Raw genomic sequence first — 22,898 nt, 5'->3', positions numbered from 1 at the left:
AAGAAAATCACAGGGCGGGTGTACACCTCGTGCTCTACGATGGGGAGTCATATCTGTCTGTTATGGGGAGTAATATCATCCTCTCCCTTTCAGGATACTAGTAACAGTTTAACAGGCTGGGTGAACACAGCCTGCGATGCTGAAATTATCATCCTCTCCCCCTCTTCCTCCCCTGGCTCTTAGGATGCCCATCTCAGCGGAGTGAGCCACCCCCCGCGAGGCGGGGACTGAGCCAGCCCCTGTTCCCCCCCGGCTCTTAGGATCCGTATCGCGAGGTGGGGAGGCACTCCCCGCGAGGCGGGGACTGAGAGCCAGCCCCTCTTCCCCCACTGGCTCTTAGGACCCCCATCGCAAGTGGGGGAGGCACCCCCCGCGAGGTGTTGACTGAGAGCCAGCTCCTCTTCCCCTCCTGGCTCTTAGGACACTCATCACAGGAAGGAGAGGCACGCCCAGCGAGGTGGGGACTGAGAGCCAGCCCCTCTTCCCCACCTGGCTCTTAGGATCCCCATCGCAGGGGGTGAAGCACCCCCCGCGGGGCAGGGACTGAGAGTCAGCCCTTTTTCCCCCCCTGGCTCTTAGGAACCCCATCGCAGTGGGGGGATGCATCCCTCGCGAGACGTGGACTTAGAACCAGCTGCTCTTCCCCCCCTGGCTCTTGGGCCCCCCCTCGCAGGGGGAGCGGCACCCTAGTTGAAATAGAATTAGTTTTTAAGGGCATGGCTAAGGCAAAATTAGAAATATATATATATCAGGCTGGGTGTGGTGGCCTACACATGTAATCCCAGCACTTTGGGAGGCTGAGGCATGAGGATCACTTGAGCCGAGGAGTTTGAGACCAGCCTAGGCAACATAGCAAGACCCCACGCTTACAGAAAATTTAAAAAAAAATTAGTCAGGCATGGTGACACATGCCTGTGGTCCCGGCTTCTTGGGAGGCTGAGATGGGAGGATCACTTGAGCCCAGGAGGTTGAGGCTTCAGTAAGCCATGTTTGTGCCACTGCACTCCAGCCTGAGTGACAGAGAACCCCATCTCAACAAAATAAATAAATAAAAAGAAAAGAAATATATATAGGAATGGGAATTAGAACTCTCAAGTATAGAGCCACCCACTATGCCTACCCTTAAGCAAAACTGCCCCACCAATTCAAAATACCCAGAGACATGTCCATTTTCATGATCTTCTATGGACATATACGAGACTTATGAAATATTCATTGCAGCATTATTTGCAATAGCCAAGCTGTGAGAACAAGTTAAATGTCCACTAACAGAAAAAGGGATAAAGCAAATGTGGTATATGTAGAAAATGGAATATTATTCAGACTTAAAAAGGAAACCTTGCCATATGCAAAAACATGGATGAACCTTGATGACTTTATGCTACGTGAAATAAACTAGTCACAGAAAGACAAATAATGCATGATTCCACTTGTGTCAGGTAATTAAAATAGTCAACCCCACAGAAAGAGTGTAGAATGGTGGATGCCAGGGGCTATGAAGACAGGGAAATGGGAAGCTGCTATTCAAGGGGTATAAAGCTTCAGTTATAAAGAGTGAAACGTTCCAGAGATCTGCTGCACATCCTCATGCCTATAGTTAGCAATACCGTATTGTACACTTAAAAAATTGTTAAGAGGGTAGATCTCATGTTAGATGTTCTTACTACAATAAAAAAAGAAAAAGATACTGATGCACAAGAATAACTAAATTTTCTTCCCTCCCTTACCAAAAAGATTCCCCACAGGAGAAGGCAGAAAACTAATCCATTATTAAAGTGAAGAGAGGAGAGAGGAGCCAAGATGGCCAAATAGGAACAGCTCCGGTCTACAGCTCCCAGCGTGCGAGACACAGAAGACAGGCGATTTCTCCATTTCCATCTGAGGTACCGGGTTCATCTCACTAGGGAGTGCCAGACAGTGGGCGCAGGTCAGTGGGTGCGTGCACCATCCACGAGCTGAAGCAGGGCGAGGCATTGCCTCCCTTGGGAAGCGCAGGGGGTCAGGAAGTTCCCTTTCCTAGTCAAAGAAAGGGGTGACAGAGGGCACCTGGAAGATCGGGTCACTCCCACCCGAATACTGCGCTTTTCCGACGGGCTTAAAAAACGGCGCACCAGGAGATTGTGTCCCACACCTGGCTCAGAGGGTCCTACGCCCACGGAGTCTCGCTGATTGCTAGCACAGCAGTCTGAGATCAAACTGCAAGGCGGCAGCGAGGCTGGGGGACGGGCGTCCGCCATTGCCCAGGCTTGCTTAGGTAAACAAAGCAGCCAGGAAGCCCCAACTGGGTGGAGCCCACCACAGCTCAAGGAAGCGTGCCTGCCTTTATAGGCTCCACCTCTGGGGGCAGGGCACAGACACACAAAAAGACAGTAGTAACCTCTGCAGACTTAAGTGTCCGTGTCTGACAGCTTTGAAGAGAGCAGTGGTTCTCCCAGCACGCAGCTGGAGATCTGAGAACGGGCAGACTGCCTCCTCAAGTGGGTCCCTGACCCCTGACCCCCGAGCAGCCTAACTGGGAGGCACCCCCTAGCAGAGGCAGGCTGACACCTCACATGGCCGGGTACTCCAACAGACCTGCAGCTGAAGGTCCTGTTAGAAGGAAAACTAACAAACAGAAAGGACATCCACACCAAAAACCCATCTGTACATCACCATCATCAAAAACCAAAAGTAGATAAAAACCACAAAGATGGGGAAAAAACAGAGCAGAAAAACTGGAAACTAAAAAGCAGAGCGCCTCTCCTCCTCCAAAGGAACGCAGCTCCTCACCAGCAACGGAACAAAGCTGGATGGAGAATGACTTTGACGAGCTGAGAGAAGAAGGCTTCAGACGATCAAATTACTCCGAGCTACAGGAGGACATTCAAACCAAAGGCAAAGAAGTTGAAAACTTCGAAAAAAATTTAGAAGAATGTATAACTAGAATAACCAATACAGAGAAGTGCTTAAAAGAGCTGATGGAGCTGAAAACAAAGGCTCGAGAACTACGTGAAGAATGCAGAAGCCTCAGGAGCCGATGCGATCAACTGGAAGAAAGGGTATCAGCGATGGAAGATGAAATGAATGAAATGAAGCAAGAAGGGAAGTTTAGAGAAAAAAGAATAAAAAGAAACAAACAAAGCCTCCAAGAAACATGGGACTATGTGAAAAGACCAAATCTACGTCTGATTGGTGTACCTGAAAGTGACGGGGAGAATGGAACCAAGTTGGAAAACACTCTGCAGGATATTATCCAGGAGAACTTCCCCAATCTAGAAAGGCAGGCCAACATTCAGATTCAGGAAATACAGAGAATGCCACAAAGATACTCCTCGAGAAGAGCAACTCCAAGACACATAATTGTCAGATTCACCAAAGTTGAAATGAAGGAAAAAATGTTAAGGGCAGCCAGAGAGAAAGGTCGGGTTACCCTCAAAGGGAAGCCCATCAGACTAACAGCGGATCTCTTGGCAGAAACTCTACAAGCCAGAAGAGAGTGGGGGCCAATATTCAACATTCTTAAAGAGAAGAATTTTCAACCCAGAATTTCATATCCAGCCAAACTAAGCTTCATAAGTGAAGGAGAAATAAAATACTTTACAGACAAGCAAATGCTGAGAGATTTTGTCACCACCAGGCCTGCCCTAAAAGAGCTCCTGAAGGAAGCGCTAAACATGGAAAGGAACAACCGGTACCAGCCGCTGCAAAATCATGCCAAAATGTAAAGACCATCGAGACTAGGAAGAAACTGCCTCAACTAACGAGCAAAATAACCAGCTAACATCATAATGACAGGATCAAATTCACACATAACGATATTAACTTTAAATATAAATGGACTAAATGCTCCAATTAAAAGACACAGACTGGCAAATTGGATAAAGAGTCAAGACCCATCAGTGTGCTGTATTCAGGAAACCCATCTCACGTGCAGAGACACACATAGGCTCAAAATAAAGGGATGGAGGAAAATCTACCAAGCAAATGGAAAACAAAAAAAAGGCAGGGGTTGCAATCCTAGTCTCTGATAAAACAGACTTTCAACCAACAAAGATCAAAGGAGACAAAGAAGGCCATTACATAATGGTAAAGGGATCAATTCAACAAGAAGAGCTAACTATCCTAAATATATATGCACCCAATACAGGAGCACCCAGATTCATAAAGCAAGTCCTTAGTGACCTACAAAGAGACTTAGACTCCCACACAATAATAATGGGAGACTTTAACACCCCACTGTCAACATTAGACAGATCAATGAGACAGAAAGTCAACAAGGATACCCAGGAATTCAACTCAGCTCTGCACCAAGCAGACCTATTAGACATCTACAGAACTCTCCACCCCAAATCAACAGAATATACATTCTTTTCAGCACCACACCACACCTATTCCAAAATTGACCACATACTTGGAAGTAAAGCTCTCCTCAGCAAATGTAAAAGAACAGAAATTATAACAAACTATCTCTCAGACCACAGTACAATCAAACTAGAACTCAGGATTAAGAATCTCACTCAAAACCGCTCAACTACATGGAAACTGAACAACCTGCTCCTGAATGACTACTGGGTACATAACGAAATGAAGGCAGAAATAAAGATGTTCTTTGAAACCAACGAGAACAAAGACACAACATACCAGAATCTCTGGGACGCATTCAAAGCAGTGTGTAGAGGGAAATTTATAGCACTAAATGCCCACAAGAGAAAGCAGGAAAGGTCCAAAATTGACACCCTAACATCACAATTAAAAGAACTAGAAAAGCAAGAGCAAACACATTCAAAAGCTAGCAGAAGGCAAGAAATAACTAAAATCAGAGCAGAACTGAAGGAAATAGAGACACAAAAAACCCTTCAAAAAATTAATGAATCCAGGAGCTGGTTTTTTGAAAGGATCAACAAAATTGATAGACCGCTAGCAAGACTAATAAAGAAAAAAAGAGAGAAGAATCAAATAGACGCAATAAAAAATGATAAAGGGGATATCACCACCGATCCCACAGAAATACAAACTACCATCAGAGAATACTAAAAACACCTCTACGCAAATAAACTAGAAAATCTAGAAGAAATGGATAAATTCCTTGACACATACACCCTCCAAAGACTAAACCAGGAAGAAGTTGAATCTCTGAATAGACCAATAACAGGATCTGAAATTGTGGCAATAATCAATAGCTTACCAACCAAAAAGAGTCCAGGACCAGATAGATTCACAGCCGAATTCTACCAGAGGTACAAGGAGGAACTGGTACCATTCCTTCTGAAACTATTCCAATCAATAGAAAAAGAGGGAATCCTCCCTAACTCATTTGATGAGGCCAGCATCATCCTGATACCAAAGCCGGGCAGAGACACAACCAAAAAAGAGAATTTTAGACCAATATCCTTGATGAACATTGATGCAAAAATCCTCAATAAAATACTGGCAAACCGAATCCAGCAGCACATCAAAAAGCTTATCCACCATGATCAAGTGGGCTTCATCCCTGGGATGCAAGGCTGGTTCAATATATGCAAATCAATACATGTAATCCAGCATATAAACAGAACCAAAGACAAAAACCACATGATTATCTCAATAGATGCAGAAAAGGCCTTTGACAAAATTCAACAACCCATCATGCTAAAAACTCTCAATAAATTAGGTATTGATGGGACGTATTTCAAAATAATAAGAGCTATCTATGACAAACCCACAGCCAATATCATACTGAATGGGCAAAAACTGGAAGCATTTCCTTTGAAAATGGGCACAAGACAGGGATGCCCTCTCTCACCACTCCTATTCAACATAGTGTTGGAAGTTCTGGCCAGGGCAATTAGGCAGGAGAAGGAAATAAAGGGTATTCAATTAGGAAAAGAGGAAGTCAAATTGTCCCTGTTTGCAGACAATATGATTGTATATCTAGAAAACCCCATTGTCTCAGCCCAAAATCTCCTTAAGCTGATAAGCAACTTCAGCAAAGTCTCAGGATACAAAATCAATGCACAAAAATCACAAGCATTCTTATACACCAACAACAGACAAACAGAGAGCCAAATCATGAGTGAACTCCCATTCACAACTGCTTCAAAGAGAATAAAATACCTAGGAATCCGACTTACAAGGGATGTGAAGGACCTCTTCAAGGAGAACTACAAACCACTGCTCAAGGAAATAAAAGAGGATACAAACAAATGGAAGAACATTCCATGCTCATGGGTAGGAAGAATCAATATCCTGAAAATGGCCATACTACCCAAGGTAATTTACAGATTCAATGCCATCCCCATCAAGCTACCAATGACTTTCTTCACAGAATTGGAAAAAAACTACTTTAAAGTTCATATGGAACCAAAAAAGAGCCCACATCGCCAAGTCAATCCTAAGCCAAAAGAACAAAGCTGGAGGCATCACACTAGCTGACTTCAAACTATACTACAAGGCTACAGTAACCAAAACAGCATGGTACTGGTACCAAAACAGAGATATAGATCAATGGAACAGAACAGAGCCCTCAGAAATAACGCCACATATCTACAACTATCTGATCTTTGACAAACCTGAGAAAAACAAGCAGTGGGGAAAGTATTCCCTATTTAACAAATGGTGCTGGGAAAACTGGCTAGCCATATGTAGAAAGCTGAAACTGGATCCCTTCCTTACACCTTATACAAAAATCAATTCAAGATGGATTAAAGACTTAAACGTTCGACCTAAAACCATAAAAACCCTAGAAGAAAACCTAGGCATCATCATTCAGGACATAGGCATGGGCAAGGACTTCATGTCTAAAACACCAAAAGCAATGGCAACAAAAGCCAAAATTGACAGATGGGATCTAATTAAACTAAACCGCTTCTGCACAGCAAAAGAAACTACCATCAGAGTGAACAGGCAACCTACAAAATGGGAGACAATTTTCGCAACCTACTCATCTGACAAAGGGCTAATATCCAGAATCTACAATGAACTCAAACAAATTTACAAGAAAAAAACAAAAAACCCCATCAAAAAGTGGGCGAAGGACATGAACAGACACTTCTCAAAAGAAGACATTTATGCAGCCAAAAAACACATGAAAAAATGCTCACCATCACTGGCCATCAGAGAAATGCAAATCAAAACCACAGTGAGATACTATCTCACACCAGTTAGAATGGCAATCATTAAAAAGTCAGGAAACAACAGGTGCTGGAGAGGATGTGGAGAAATAGGAACACTTTTACACTGTTGGCAGGACTGTAAACTAGTTCAACCATTGTGGAAGTCAGTGTGGCGATTCCTCAGGGATCTAGAACTAGAAATACCATTTGACCCAGCCATCCTATTACTGGGTATATACCCTAAAGGACTATAAATCATGCTGCTATAAAGACACATGCACACGTATGTTTATTGCGGCATTATTCACAATAGCAAAGACTTGGAACCAACCCAAATGTCCAACAATGATAGACTGGATTAAGAAAATGTGGCACATATACACCATGGAATACTATGCAGCCATAAAAAAGGATGAGTTCATGTCCTTTGTAGGGACATGGATGAAATTGGAGATCATCATTCTCAGTAAACTATTGCAAGAATAAAAAACCAAACACCGCATATTCTCACTCATAGGTGGGAATTGAACAATGAGAACACATGGACACAGGAAGGGGAACATCACACTCTGGGGACTGTTGTGGGTTGGGTGGGGGGGGAGGGATAGCATTGGGAGATATAACTAATGCTAGATGACGAGTTAGTGGGTGCAGCGCACCAGCATGGCACACGTATACATATGTAACTAACCTGCACAATGTGCACATGTACCCTAAAACTTAAAGTATAATAATAATAAATAAAGAAATTTTAAAAAAACTCAAGAAAAAATAAAAAATAAAAAAATAAAGTGAAGAGAGTTATTTGTGTGAAAACGCTAAGCTAAAATTTTCTATGTATTTCATGCATTTTCTCATAGAAAGAGTATTAGACATAGTGTTTGGTGTAGAAGTGTTAACGATTAGCCTCTAAAGTTAACTATCATTTACACTATAATTTCTACAGGAAAATGCAATATGATTTCCAAACAACCAATTAGTAAAACTTCCAAGAATATACCTCATTAAGAATGGTCTTGTATGCCAAAGGAATGGCAGGAAGCTTAAATCATGGATGCAATTGTGCGAATCATTCCTGTTAACTATGGGGAAAAAAGGTACATAACAATAAAAGTAACCAAATTATACAAAACATACCTTATTCCAGAGAGACTATCAAAGGCATGAAGATCTAATACATTAGAGAGATCAACTCTAAAAGGAAGAAAACTAACGTGAGCAGTTGGAAATTCTGTGAAATACATCCAATTAATCAAGAAAAAAAAACTCTGACTCTTAAAAAATTTTACACATAAAATTCATAGAAGCGGGCAAATGGTGTAAGATTTGAATCACAGTTGAATCAAGATTGAAAATTATTTGGTTATTACTTCAATGAATTAGGTTTTTTTTAAACTTTCAATTATCTTTTCAATCCTGAAATTTATGTGCTTTTCAAATACATTTTTATAGCTAAAAAATCAGCTAAAGAACAGAAACTTTTCCAAGCAGCTTATTACTCAAAAGATGAAACAAAAGAAACGACAAATAGAATTAACAAATAGGTACATTCCAGATACCTCTGCAATTTTTGTATTTCTTTTATACCCCCTCCCTTGATATAACATGTAATATAAAAATGAGGAGTCAAATAACCAATGTACAAAATATTAAGTTACTCTAGGACCCTGATCTTCACGTGATTTGATTTCATTCATTCAGAATGGGGCTGCATGTAGAAAGAAAATTCCCACCATCCGAATAGACATTATTTCTCTTATAATTATTTAATGATAATTAAACTCATTTAATTGAATCCAATGATTCAAATCAGGTGAGAATAAATAACATATCACAATTAGCATTAGGTTTGGTTTAAATATAAAAAAGCAAATTTATAAAGACTGGTGATTGAGTTATAATTTTAACATAAGCCCAGAAAACCACAGAGGACAGGCCTGGCGCGGTGGCTCATGCCTGCAATCCCAGTACTTTGGGAGGCCGAGGCGGGCGGATCACAAGGTCAAGATCAAGACCATCCTGGCCATGGACAACGTGGTGAAACCCTGTCTCTACCAAAAATACAAAAATTAGCTGGGTGTGGTGGCACGCACCTGTAGTCCCAGCTACTCGGGAGGCTGCAGCAGGAGAATCATTTGAACCCAGGAAGTGGAGGTTGCAGTGAGCCGAGATTGCACCACTGCACTCCAGCCTGGCACAGAGTGAGACTCCGCCTCAAAAGGAAAAAAAAAAAAAAGAACAGCAGAGGACAGTGATTTCTCATAATCAAAGCTAAGGTGAAGAAATATTTAAAGAAAATGACAAATGTATAATTTCAAATTTAGATTCCAGAAGCTTGCCAAACATTTCTTAAATTTTCTTACAAGGAAAAAAAAATCATTGGTCAGATTCAAGATTTTTTTTTCTTTAATGCACAAACATATAAGAAAAAACATCTCCTTTATCTTAGGACTGACCAACTGTGCCTGCTTTCTTTATTCTCAACAGTCTATCACATACTCGCACTCGTGACAACAATACTGTGTTAGATTACGAATGCTTGTCTTGGCAAAAGAGAGACAAATTCCCATCTTATTACTCCAAAGTTCTATGTTAGTAGACTATAACAGCAACTCAAATTCTGGGCATTTTAGATGTACAGAATTAGAAAAATGATCAAGCAAAGAAGCAAATGTTCTATGAAGAAATTTTTGAATATCAGTTTACACTAAAAGGCCAAAGTCTAATATTAAACATATTTCCTTTTTCACCCCCCACCCCTCCCCCCACTACTGAGCATATTTATATTGACAGGTCACAAACAAGGGGCATGGGGGCTCCACTTTGGGAGGCCAAGGTGGGCGGATCACTTTGAGGCCAGGAGTTTGACACCAACCTGGCCAATGTGGCGAAACCGTCTCTACTAAAAATACAAAAATTAGCTGGGTGTGGTGGTGCACACCTGTAATCCCAGCTACTTGGAGGGTGAAGCAGGAGAATCGCTTGAACCCAGGAGGCAGAGGTTTCAGTGAGCCGAGATCGCACCACCGCACTCCAACTTGGGGGACAGAGTGAGATTCTGTCTCAAACCAGAGTGAGATTCTGTCTCAAAAAGATAAAAATAAATAAATATAAAAATAAAAATAAACCAAATGAATGAAGTTTCCCTCCAAGTTTGTCATCTTCATCTTAGGAAATAGCTTAAAGTTTAATAAAGTTTACACATGCCAATTTTGTGAATATCAAATTCAACAGTTTGGAAACACAAGCTTCTAAATAAACTGTTTCACTGTGACAGTGTCCTTGAGAATACATGTCATCCAGAGGTAATTCTGCTTTATACTCAGATTCTTTCCATACTTCCAAAAAAGGATCAATATTAGACCTGTACAACAAATTACACTCTTTTAGAGAAAATAATAAAATATCCAAGTCTCTCACCAAATTTTCAAAAAAGAGGAAAAGTGTAAGCTTCCAGATGAAAGTTTCTATAGCTTTCCCCAAATTTAGTAGCACCATGAAAAAGAAATTCTTCACTCATTCAAGGCATACGACTAGAAAACTAATTTCCATGGCATCAAATTAATTTCCTCCTTTGGAGATAAAACCATGAGATCTTTTCCAAAGCATTAAAATCGCCAAGAAAAAAAAAAGGAAAAAAAAGACCATTACCAGCATTTTAAAACTGAGTAAGAGAATGAAGTAAACAAAAAAGGGAAAGAAAAAGCTTCAAAAGTTCGTTTTTCTCCTCATTTCTTGAACTCTCTATTCCAGAAGTACCTAATGTTTTTCTTAAAAGAGAGGCTTTCAATTTTTCCCTAGGTCTAAAGGCTGCTTTAAGTAGCCTAAGACCAAAGACAGGAGAGTGAAAACGAAGAGGGTTTTGGCTCTCCAAGGTGGGGGTGGAATTGCAGCTACTGCTTAGGGATATTTTCCAGTGGTCACCTCTTCAAACTCCAGTGAGTCTCACAAACAGGGTGTACCAGCCAATCCAAGTATCCAGTATCTACAATGCAAACTGTAGATACTATCCAAATTGACAGTAGATAGCTCAGTAAATAGCTAGGCAAACTGCAATGATAGCTCAGTCTTGAACTCTGGAAATAAATTTCCAAAAGCCTTCCCCAGTGGCACTTCAAACTCAAAAACGTTTACAAAACTAATCACATTTTCCAAACCTGCTTCCACCACTACCCGACCTGTTGCTCCTCCTTCCTGTATTTCCTATACCTCGGAGATTAGCCTCACATTGAATCTACCTCCCAAGAGTCATGTTGCTTTTAAAATCCTTCACTAACTCCTTGCTCCCTACAGAAGAAAATCCAAACTATGTATCATGGCATTCAAGACCCTTTGTGGTAAGTTCTCTATCTCTTCAGTCATACCACTTTTTCTGTGCTACATAATACCAAGTTTTCTAGCCATTCTAAAATATTCAAAGGTCCCTGGAATACAAAATCTTCCTTATACCTGGAAAGTTATCCCTACCCTACTCCATCTGTAAAAGCCTTATTCATTCTTTAAGACTCAGGTCAATGACTGCCTTCGCGGTCAATATTTTCCTGACTCTTTTTCAAGAAAAGTTGAGCAATCATTCCCTCTATTTTCCTATTATTATAGAACTCTGTGCTTTTAAAATTCTTGTATTAATATTAATATCTATTATGTTGCCTTTTTGTTTGTTTGCTTCTGTTTCCCCCCAATGACTGATCTCCTTAAAGGCAGAGTTTTTGCCTTATCCATTGCTTATATAGTCCTTAAAATGCTATGAAATGCATAGCAGGCAGTTTGTCAAATTAATTTAACTTATTATTGACCAGCTGTGTTTTGGTTTTCCTCTGTTCAGTCCACTTACATTTCTAAAAATTAAGAAAAAGTCTAGAGAAGATTAAAATGACACATCTTCTAACCTTTTACTCCTACTTCTGAAATCTATGTGGTTCACTAGTACTTCCATTTGCTACTAAATCAACTTAAGTCTTACCACTAAGACGATGCTACACACTATTCCTTTTCCTTACTCTTAACTACTCAAGGTGAGCCTTTTTCTACACATGCTTATAGCAGTTTATTGTCAGTACTTGTCGGCTACAAAATGGTAAAAAAATTTTAAAAAACAAAAAATAAAACAAAACTTCTATAAGAGTGACTTTGACTATTTTGTTAACCAAATCTCTGGTTTTTTTGTTTGTTTTTTTTTTTTTTTTTTTGAGACAGAGTCTCACTCTGTCACCCAGGCTGGAGTGCCGTGGTGCAATCTCAGCTCACTGCAAGCTCCGCCTCCCGGGTTCACGCCATTCTCCTGCCTCAGCCTCCTGAGTAGCTGGGACTACAGGCGCCCACCACCAGGCTCAGCTGATTTTTTGTATTTTTAGTAGAGACGGGGTTTCACAGTGTTAGCCAGGATGGTCTCCATCTCCTGACCTCGTGATCCGCCCACCTTGGCCTCCCAAAGTGCTGGGATTACAGGCGTGAGCCACCGCGCCCAGCCCAAATCTCCAGTTTCTAAACTGGTAAGCTCAAGTTGCTATGCCTCAAGGAATTTGAGAGAATATTTAATGTAAGATTCAGGACCCAATAGTAAGAATTCTACTCAGGACATCTGATCTTCATTGAAAAGGATTCTAATCCAACTTCAGTCCTCATGGCAAGGAAGTACTCTTTCAGAAAGTCCCTAGATTCTCAGATGCATTGGCAAGCACCATACACGGAAGAACTCACAGAAGATTTTAGTCACTAGTCCCTAGATTCTCAGATGCATTGGCAAGCACCATACACTGAAGAACTCACAGAAGATTTTAGTCACTAGTCCCTAGATTCTCAGATTCATTGGCAAGCACCATACACGGAAGAACTCACAGAAGATTTTAGTCACTAGTCCCTAGATTCTCAGATGCATTGGCAAGCACCATACACGGAAGAACTCACAGAAGATTTTAGTCACTAGTCCCTAGATTCTCAGATGCATTGGCAAGCACCATACACGGAAGAACTCACAGAAGATTTTAGTCACTTGCTCACTCATCCACTTGAAGTAAGAAAAATCAATCACTGCATGTTTATTGTTCTATAATAAAGCAAATGTTAGAAATAAAAGTTAGAAATGTCAAACACACTAAATTGTTACATAATAAACTAATCAAGACACAACTTTTATTCAGGACATGGATATTTCTGAAATGAAAACAAAAGAAGAGAATTGACTTAAAATGTTTATAAATACGAATATTATGACAGAACCAAAGCTATTTATGAGCATTATTTTTAAAAGCTTGTTTAAGTATTATGCACTTGTCTGTGTGACATTTTGTAAAGCGGAGAAAAATTAAGGAGAAAGGAATTGTAGAACACTAACAGGAAGAGGACAGATACTGAGGAATGGCTCGTGGTATAAGTGAGATTATCAGAGACTTTCTACAATGGAATTTGAAATGCAGGGAGCACATTTGGTGTATGGTTGTAGAGGACTTACACTAAGGGCATTCTTCTGCTACCTCTGCCAGCAGATGAGTGGCTCCTGAGAATGCATACCAAATTAATTCCCCAGCTGTTCACATGCATATAAGCAGCTGCTGCTGTTACTGCCTAATACTTATGGCAGTCTGGCAGCACCTCTAATCTCTGCCATAGCAGACAAGCCACTCACCTAAGGCCTCTGCTGTACTTCCAAAGAAAGAATTTCTCAAGTAGAGACTGAGTGGAACTAGACTGCCAGCTGTGAGCCTCAGAGCTCCTGGCTGCCTGTTGCTGAGTCTATCAGCTGCTGAGCCTTTCTCACCAAAAAAAAAAAAAAAAAAAAGAGCTTAATAAAATAACCCTGCACAGAAATTTTCTGAAATTAAGATAACATTCAATGGAAAACAGAATTTAATCTACAGAAATACACTTCACAGATGTTTTAGGAACAGAACCTAGAGAAAATGAAAGTCAAAATTTAATAAAAGAATTTGTCAGGAACTTCAAGGTAAAGACTCCATGTATTTTTTGGCAACTATAAAACACTAAGAAGGCTTTTTAAATATTAAAAAGCCATTTAAACACTTCAAATTAAGATTCCTCAATATACTTCAGATTTCTGTACTGAGTTACCCTCTCGAGTGTTTGTAAGTCTTTTCTTCCTCATTAAGCAAACACTTACACAGTGTTATCATGGCTTTGTAATCTTAGTTTTGAAGACAGGCAAATGTACTAGCCAAATATGCCAAACTAACTTATTAAGAGCATTCCAAACAACATTTTGGATCCAATTCTTTTTAAATGCACTTAGATCTTTCTTATATCAGAATCAAGCATATTTGTCAATTACTTAATGTTTATTATTAATAACTAAAATGATTTGTTATTAATAGGAATAGCTTTTTTAAAGTACCTCGATCTTTGTGTTTCTAAGATTTGTCCTAGTCCATTTATGGATCTGAAATAAATAATAAATGAGGAAGACAAAGTTTAAAAGTAAAAATTAACTTTTTAAAAAAGTATACAAAGTATATTGTTTCTAAAACAGGAAATAAGCATACCCAAATACATCTGGAACCAGAAAATAATTAAAAACAGAAAAACAAAACTTGCTTTAAAAAATAATTATGATTTTCCTTCAAACAATAAATCACATATATTCCACTCACACATCAATAAAGCATATATGCAAAAATTCGCACAACTGTCCGATTAAGGGCTACTTTGTGGTTAATAAAAAGACGCTTCACTTTAGAAAAAATCATTCATAAATAGTCAGTTATCCTAGTGTTCTTAAAAATGAGTAGATACTCAAAATTTTTACGGTGGTCACTTTTTTCCTCAGGCATACATGGTAGAAATGGCTATATACACACTAAAAATAAAAACCTAGTTGTAAGTTGCTTTGCCCCCAGCCTGTCCTTAGTATTCACAGTAATTCTAAGTCACACATCCCAGGTTCCTTTATAGAATAACCTCGTCAGTTCCTTAATTAGGCTCTCTACCCGTTATGCCTGTTCTCCCTCTTTTGATACTACAGAATATGGCTTTGTATGGCACCAAAAAGTACCTGTTAAATTCTTTTCAACACACTGTACACCTCATCTATTTATCTTTTCCATTGCCTATCATCAATCATCAATTCTCTATCATGAATTCAATTGTCTTTAGGGTTACTTACCCAAGATTCTTGCTACTTGTTCAAGTTTGTTCTCATGGGTAAGGCTTCCCACATATAATGATCCTGAGGCAAGTCTCTCCACTATTTTACAAAATTCTTAAATCTTCTTTTTTGAATACACTCTAGTCTGATGGCTAATTCCTCTCAAACATGTTTACCTTTTTTCACCTCCCCAAATATCATTCTGAGTCAGTCACAAGTCTGATATAAAGGGAGGGTAAAAGCCAAAAGGGTGTGTAATTTATCAAATTGCTTCTTCCAAATTCATTTCTAGTACAGTTAACAAGCTGGCTAATAGTCAATATTGTCAGTGTCAGAGATTTAGCTTAGGTCTCTATAAGGATATAAAAGTCAAGTAATAATTATCATTCCTTTTATGCCAAAAACGTTTGCTAAATAGATTGTGTTCTTCTTAGCAATCACAATGGTGCACAAGATTTATGAAGAGAAACAAGATTAGAAGACCAGTGTCAAAAAATGTAAAAGCAATCTTCATTCATCACTTTCTCCTTTTCAAAATCAGCCATCTTTTTCTTTCTTCCCTTTTTTACTATACCTTGAACTTACTATGTAAGCTAAGAAAAAAAATTACATAATATAGCTAACAGAGCACTTACTATGTGTCAGCACTGTGCAAAGTTTACCAACATTGTCTCATGTAATACTCAAAGCAAACTTATGATAGGCATTATGCCTTTTACAGAGGAGGCTTTAAAAGGGTAAATAAGCTCCCTAAGAAGACAATGAGAAACAGACCAAGGATTAGAACCCAAGCAGATTCCAAGGTCTGTGATCTTTAACACTACGCAGCAAGACCTACCCTCCACGTGGAGACATTATATTTTTTTATAGTAAAGTTTAAGGACATTACTATTAAAATAAGATGAAATATGTGGAAAAAATATGAATTTCTTTCTTCCACAATCATTAATCATGGCAAATAATCTCCTAATGAGCCTTACCTTTATTGATTCAATTTATAATATATACTATATGAACTGAGATGACAGATTCAAAATCTAATGTCAGTAGAACTTATAAATACTAAGAATAGTAATTTTGAGCCATCACGCTCAAAGCATTGTACACATTAAAGATAACCAATAATAATAGCTACCGAATGTCTCTCTGTATAGGGCTTTTATTAGTTCAGGTCTTACAATATAATTCAAAACAAAGCCCCTGAACTATAACCTCATTTGAAAAGTCCATCTTTGTTTTCAAAAGGAATGGGAGTCTCCAGAACAGTCAGCAAAATGACTGTTAGCACATATTTGAGCATCATTCATATTGTCCTGATTGTCCTATGCTGATCAGCCTTGGCTATGGACAAAGAAGATATTAAAGCAAGCTGGAAGACAAGGCATGGTTGACAGTTAAGGAAGATGAAGTCAACAAGAGTTCAGGGAAAACTGAGACCACTTGAGTCAGGGAAGACTTCACATAGGAAGGGGGGAGAGACAGAATAGGCTCTATAGAATAAATTAAAAAAAAAACAGAACAAAAGAACTCAGGGATTGGCAGAGTGAGAATACATTATGAGTAAAGACAGGAACTGACAGGATGCATCCATGGGAAAGTGAATTAACCATCCTGGGTAAAGTTAGGGAAGACTGACATTAGGAAAGAGTCAAAGAGAAGACAGGAAAAGAAAGATGGAGTGAGAAGACCCTGAATATCAGTCTATTAACTGTGAACTATATTCTGCAAGCACTGGGGACTAATTTTATGTATTACCATTTATATAACAATTAGCCGTCAACAATATATGTGATTCCCTAACGTTCTTGAAGCAGGTCAACCTTATACCTTAAGTTTCTACAGGGCAACAATCAGAGTAAAAAATATTCTGTGTATACAATATGGATCTGTAGGCACTTAACACACTTATCATTTTGTACCTAATTGTCGTTCTTAATTTCTTTACATCTTCTTCTGGCACCAAGTCTGTTTTATTAATGAGAATGATATCTGCCAAAGCAACTTGCCTAAAATAGCAAACAAAAAGAAATGTTAAGAAATTTTAAATAATATACACGCATGCAGATTAATACATCAAAAGAGAAATGTTAACAAATTAAAAATAAATAAAAACACCTCACGTAGATCAATATACCAGTTAAGAATTATATAGTGCTCTATAGGAGTGATTCAGTTTACTCCTAATCCGCTAATTTTTCAATGTGAATGAATTGTATTCATTACTATGCAAGTTCAGATTTCACATTACCCATTCGCAAAGTATTTACTAAGTTCTGTTACTTGCTACTCTTGTGCTACAAAGATAAGTCTCAAAAAGTTTACAATCAAAAGGATGATTTTAAACTCATAATTTTCTTTGTGAAGAAAAGCATAAAATTCAGATATCCAATATGGTAAAAAGAAGAAGAGTTTACCTACTAAAATACTGTAATATTTACCAAAATTTTCAAAGAAATAGAATAACTTCACTTAATACTAAAAACTGTATTAAACAGGTTTTTTAAAACTATACTTCAGAGCTGGGCATGGTAGAGCACACCTGTAGTCCTGGCTACTTAGGAGGCTGAGGAGGGAGGATCCCTTAAGCCCAGGAGTTCAAGTCCAACCTGGGCAACATAGCAAGACTCCATTTCTTAAAAAAAATAAGCTATACTTCAGAAGATATATCAGGATATTGCCCATGTGTCTTCTTTATCACTATAAATATACTGTATATTATCTCTGTAAAGAATCCAGTTGACTGAATGCTAGATAACAAAGTAGATGATAATAATCAGAAGCTCTATTTTCTATTAACAGGATAGTAAAACTGGAAATTCTTTCAATTTTCCTCAATTATTCAGGGTCTTATGCTTTATCTCAAAGAATACAACTAAATTCTCAAAACTAAATTAACTTTAGTTCACTGAAAGAGCAGGTTTCAACAGTATGTACATCACAAATCCAATTTGGCTATTTTCTATTTGGCTTATTTATATTTTCTATAATAACCATATTTTCATAAGGAAAAAAGTTATAAAAATACTTAAGTTCAGCCAGGCGCAGTGGATTCATGCCTGTAATCCCAGCACTTTGGGAGGCCGAGGCGGGTGGATCACCTGAGGTCAGGAGCTCGAGACCAGCCTGGCCAACATGGTGAAACCCCATCTCTACTAAAAAAAAAAAAAATAAAATAAAATAAATTTTTAAAAAAATGCAAAAATTAGCTGGGCATGGTGGCGGGTGCCTGTAATCCCAGCTACTTGGGAGGCTGAGGCAGGAGAATCGCTTGAATCTGGGAGGCGGAGGTTGCAGTGAGCCTGCACTTCAGCCTGGGTGACAGAGTGAGATTCTGTCTCAAATAATAATAATAATTATTATTATTATACATATATATATATATATAAAATCTTCAATCCCAAAGAAATTGTATGACAAGAAAATATTTTTAAATGTTAATATTTCCCGAGTTCCTCAAAATTACAGAACTCCTGTGTTCAGCATTCACTTTATGCTACGATAAAAATGACTTTAAGTAAAAGTTCAGTTATGAGATCATTATAAATAGATAGCAATAATTCAACTAAGGGAAAAAAAGAAAATAAATTTTCCTTGACTATGTTTTAAAATTTCTTAGTTTGTTTTTGGTTTTCATCTTAGTGATTTTTCTCTTTACAATTAGCCAGCAATCAATATATACTTTAAATATGAATACCTAGTAGCTTCATTGATAAGGCCATCAGGTTTCTCTTCTGTTAAATGCTAAACAAAAAAAAGTTTGAATAAAGTTACTATAATACAATAAAAAATCTAATGTCAACACAAAGGATTTTACTTTAGAGACATTTTCTTGCATCTAATAAAAACTTCAACATGTTCTGTTACTGAATACACAAATCCAAAACTAACTTTTCTAGCTGAAAGCATTTTTCTTCCCCATTTGCAATTTTTTTCTACAAGTGAACCTGTGGGGTTTTATACGGGGAGGAAGAGGGCTTAGGATTTCATACTCCTGACCTTTTCTTTTACTTAAAAGGAAAACCCCTTTGATTCACATAATGTCATAAAAACATAGAAGATTACAGTTCAGATTTTAGGTATTTTCCTTCTTACAAAACTGTTCTGGTTCTAAATATTCATTATTACTTATTTTTAAAAAAGGATAACCACTGAAATATACTTTCTTAGAATCTAATATACTTCCCTTCACACCAAACCCCCATATTAGAATCTAAAATACTTCCCTACACCCCAGCCCACAATCATGCACCATGTGAACTCAGTACTAGGCCTTTCAAACACCCTAGAAACAAATAAGTGGTGGGAAGGCTGATTCAGCCCTGATTCTAGCCTAAAAGCAGTTTATCATTTAGAAACCTATACTTGCTAATCTGGCCTCTCAGTGCAACTGTTTATTTTACTGACCTCTCCAGAGTCAGGCTAACTCCAAAAAATATTTTGACACTGACTTAGAGCCCAAGTGGTAGTTTTCATCTCTCTGGAGGCAAGTTTTGTTGTCTGTTTTTTTTTCCCCCCCCTCATAATCCTGTTTACATCCCTAACATCATCAACATCACAAGCTTCTTCTCTGGGAAATTACACTTTTACCCTCATTACCTCAAACCTCAATAGAGGTTCCCTGTCACAATAAAAAGCTGGCTACTGAGGTTTAGAGGCAACTAGATTATAGTAATACTCTATATTTGAAGCCAACTTTACAAATGAATTAAATCCTTGAATCTAACTTTATAAATTATATACATTTTTCTCATTTAGCTTTCATAATAATTATGGGAGATGGCTATTTTCATTTATAAAGGAAGAAACTAAATCTAACACCCTCATCATCACAGGATACTATATTTTATATACAATCACAGGGACTTTTTTTTTAATTGAACACACACCCATCAAGTAAAATGAACATAATTTTAAAGTCTTTGTGAAATCTTTTATGCCACATAAAATCAGTCTGTGTACAATGCTACACAAATGTCAATAACCATATATCAGAGCCAAACCAGTTTCATAATTCATGGGGAGATGATCATTAGGGGTATCTGAATAGTTTGGAACCTCAGAGCAAGCAGGTAATAATTTTATTAAACAAGCTTGATTAGGTCTATAGAAGAAACATTTTTTCCTTCTAAAAGTTCAGCAAATTCTATTTTGAGGAAAACAAAACTGAAATAAAATCATGGCAATGATACTTCTATTTCAGGCAAAATCTTGTTCAATTCAACTGCAGATCCACTCTGCAATTATGGAAGTCACAGAACTTGACAAGTATTGTATCAAAAATCATTCCATGCCAAAAGATCAAGTTTAATATTTTTTTCATAATTCATCTTGGCCTGAGGCTACAACAAGTCCTATTGTTATATACTCTGCCTCTAGAGAATGAGGCTGCTAACAGACCTTGGAATGGTGCCTGGCACAAAGGCTCAAGACATATTTGTTGAATGAATTGTAATTAACACCTCCTGTTGTGGGGATACATAAAAGATGTTACATGAAAAATGCCATCTAACATGCAGCAACAAAACTCTTCCCATTAAGCAGTAAATCTACTTAACAATGATATATTTTTGGCAAGGCATCTGCCTCTGAATGATCCTATAGTACTGAAAATTCTTTTTAAACTGAAATATTTTTCAAGATATTATATTATTGACCTTATGAAAGCTTTTTTAACATATGAAATTGGGGTTATTTGGCTATGAGTTTGTGAGGCATAAAAATGATATGACAGAAGAATTACAGATTTGTTTTTGCATTTCCATGCCTAAATGTAACTAATACAATGTTAGTTTCACAAGGTAATGTGCAATGTTTTAAATGCATTTACCTCTCCAAAATATTAGAATTCTTCACTCAAAGCTAACAGTGGTAGACTAACGTTTTACTACTTCCAGGCAGTCAGAAAGTATCAAATATAAAAATAAATGAAAATCACCCCAAATGAGAGCCTGCCAATATTTACAGCTGTATTAAAATTATATGTAATCATATACAATTATAGCAGAAGAGATAAATGTCCTCTTCTATGCCCATAGGAAAGCTATACAAACATTTAAAAAAATAAGTGCATATTAACATTTATTTTCTTTAGACATCAGCCCTGCATTTCCCTCATGTGACTTCCTACCTTCCCAAGTCAAACTCTGCAAAAAGTATAAAATCAATGTCTTCTATTCAAAAGAACATTCTCCAATAATACATTATATACCATTTGGTCATTAAGTCAGATGACTTTCATTTATAAAATAAAACAAAATGGAAATTTTGGCATTCTATTCCACCTGTGTAAGTAAGTGAAGAAAAAATTTTTGCAAAATATTTTTTAAATATTTTATACTACATAGATGTCCAAAGTATTCCTTATCTCTGCTTAACAACTATGGCTTTTGCTTATATATCAAAAAAGACAAAAATAATTTTGATACTAATTAATCCAACATATTCAAAAGGCTAAGGATCAAAACCCCAATTTAACTTACCACAAGAAACAAAGGAAATTAAAGGGGAGTGGTGTGAGATGTTGGTCAAAGAATACAAAGTTTGTTATACAAGATGCATAAGTCATGGAGAGCTAATTACAGCATGATGACTGTAGTTAATTCTATTGTATACTTGAATCTGCTAAAACATAGATCTTAATTGTTCTTACCACCCCCTCTCAAAAAAATAGCAATGTGAGGTGATGGATAGGTTAACTAGCTCGATTGTTTTATATTTCACACATTGTATACCTTAAATATATATAATTTTTACTTGTCAATTATACCTCAATAAAGCTGGGGGGGTTAGGGAGAGAAACAAAGGAACTCTCTGAAATAACACCACTGTAGACCTAACTTCATGAAGGGCTATAGGGTGTCCTTTTTTGCAGAAATAAAGAAAGAAGCCGGACTGAAAAAAGAGAAAGAAAGAAAAGAAAAAACTATCTTAAAACCCACTGGCTATGAAAGAACACTGCTGTTGACCAGAGTGGAAATAAATCTAGTGTCAAAGATGTCTGGTGTCATTTTTAAAAAGCAGCAGCAGGAACTATTTCTTTCAAATGGATTGGTCACAGATGTAACACTATTTTAGTTTTTAAAAAATTATTGCATAATGTCAGTCTATTTATTGTTCTGGTCTTTTCCAAGCTAACTGTTTTCTGACTGAATTGTTTCAACAGATTGTGCAATATAACAGAGGAACCAAGAAGAAACCTCTCACTTGACCTTCTCTGGGTAACTTCATTCATTGCTTCTATTGCATTAAATGCTGTCACATTTGTGGAACTGAAAAGAACAATGTCAGTAGCCTGGGTGTCAAGTCCTGAGAATAGAGAGCTGTCATTTTAAGTTGTCCAATTCTTTGCCTATGATTAAAAAATGAATATTTCAGATCAATGGGTGACAATCCTATTAGCATGATACCCCATGATATCAATTACCACTTCAGTTTCAATTTGGCTGGCTGGCCACAGGGTACCATTTCTCAGCTTTACTTGTGATGGGCTGGCTCTGTGAAGCATGACATTCTTAAATTGCTGCCCATTATCCAAGTGTCATTACTTGTACTGCCTCAGAATTCTCTGAATCACAAGCAGCTACTGAGGTCAAGCTTTGCAACCAGAGGAATTGGACAAGTTGGAAAATTCTTTATATCAAGGCAAAGTTATTTATCTGGCATCCGACTTAGAAAATCTAAAGTTTCCATTATCCTGACAGTGTGTCAGTTTTGTGTAGGTATATTGATTT

At 37.8% G+C, this 22,898-nt stretch overlaps 1 protein-coding gene and 1 long non-coding RNA gene across 2 annotated transcripts in view; one reads left to right on the top strand and one right to left on the bottom strand.

Annotated features, from left to right (window-relative positions):
* Positions 1 to 22,898, bottom strand: part of LOC134808177 (putative COBW domain-containing protein 7) — a 34,433-nt gene that overhangs the window by 4,255 nt on the left and 7,280 nt on the right. Inside the window, exons 4-7 of the mRNA XM_063792398.1 lie at positions 18,863 to 18,909; positions 17,088 to 17,174; positions 14,419 to 14,463; positions 8,208 to 8,264 (exon numbers count right to left, since the gene is read on the bottom strand). Of these exons, the coding sequence (XP_063648468.1) occupies positions 8,208 to 8,264; positions 14,419 to 14,463; positions 17,088 to 17,174; positions 18,863 to 18,909 (236 nt within the window). The remainder of the gene's footprint in view (positions 1 to 8,207; positions 8,265 to 14,418; positions 14,464 to 17,087; positions 17,175 to 18,862; positions 18,910 to 22,898) is intronic.
* LOC134808180 (uncharacterized) lies at positions 547 to 22,547 on the top strand. The gene is made up of 2 exons (XR_010150600.1): positions 547 to 1,883; positions 22,331 to 22,547. It is a non-coding gene; the product is annotated as an uncharacterized LOC134808180 (long non-coding RNA).

Source organism: Pan troglodytes, chromosome 14, assembly GCF_028858775.2.
Source record: "Pan troglodytes isolate AG18354 chromosome 14, NHGRI_mPanTro3-v2.0_pri, whole genome shotgun sequence".
NCBI classification, from domain to species: domain Eukaryota; kingdom Metazoa; phylum Chordata; class Mammalia; order Primates; family Hominidae; genus Pan; species Pan troglodytes.
Note: the sequence above shows the minus strand (reverse complement) of the source record. Positions and strands in the feature narration are given on the sequence as shown.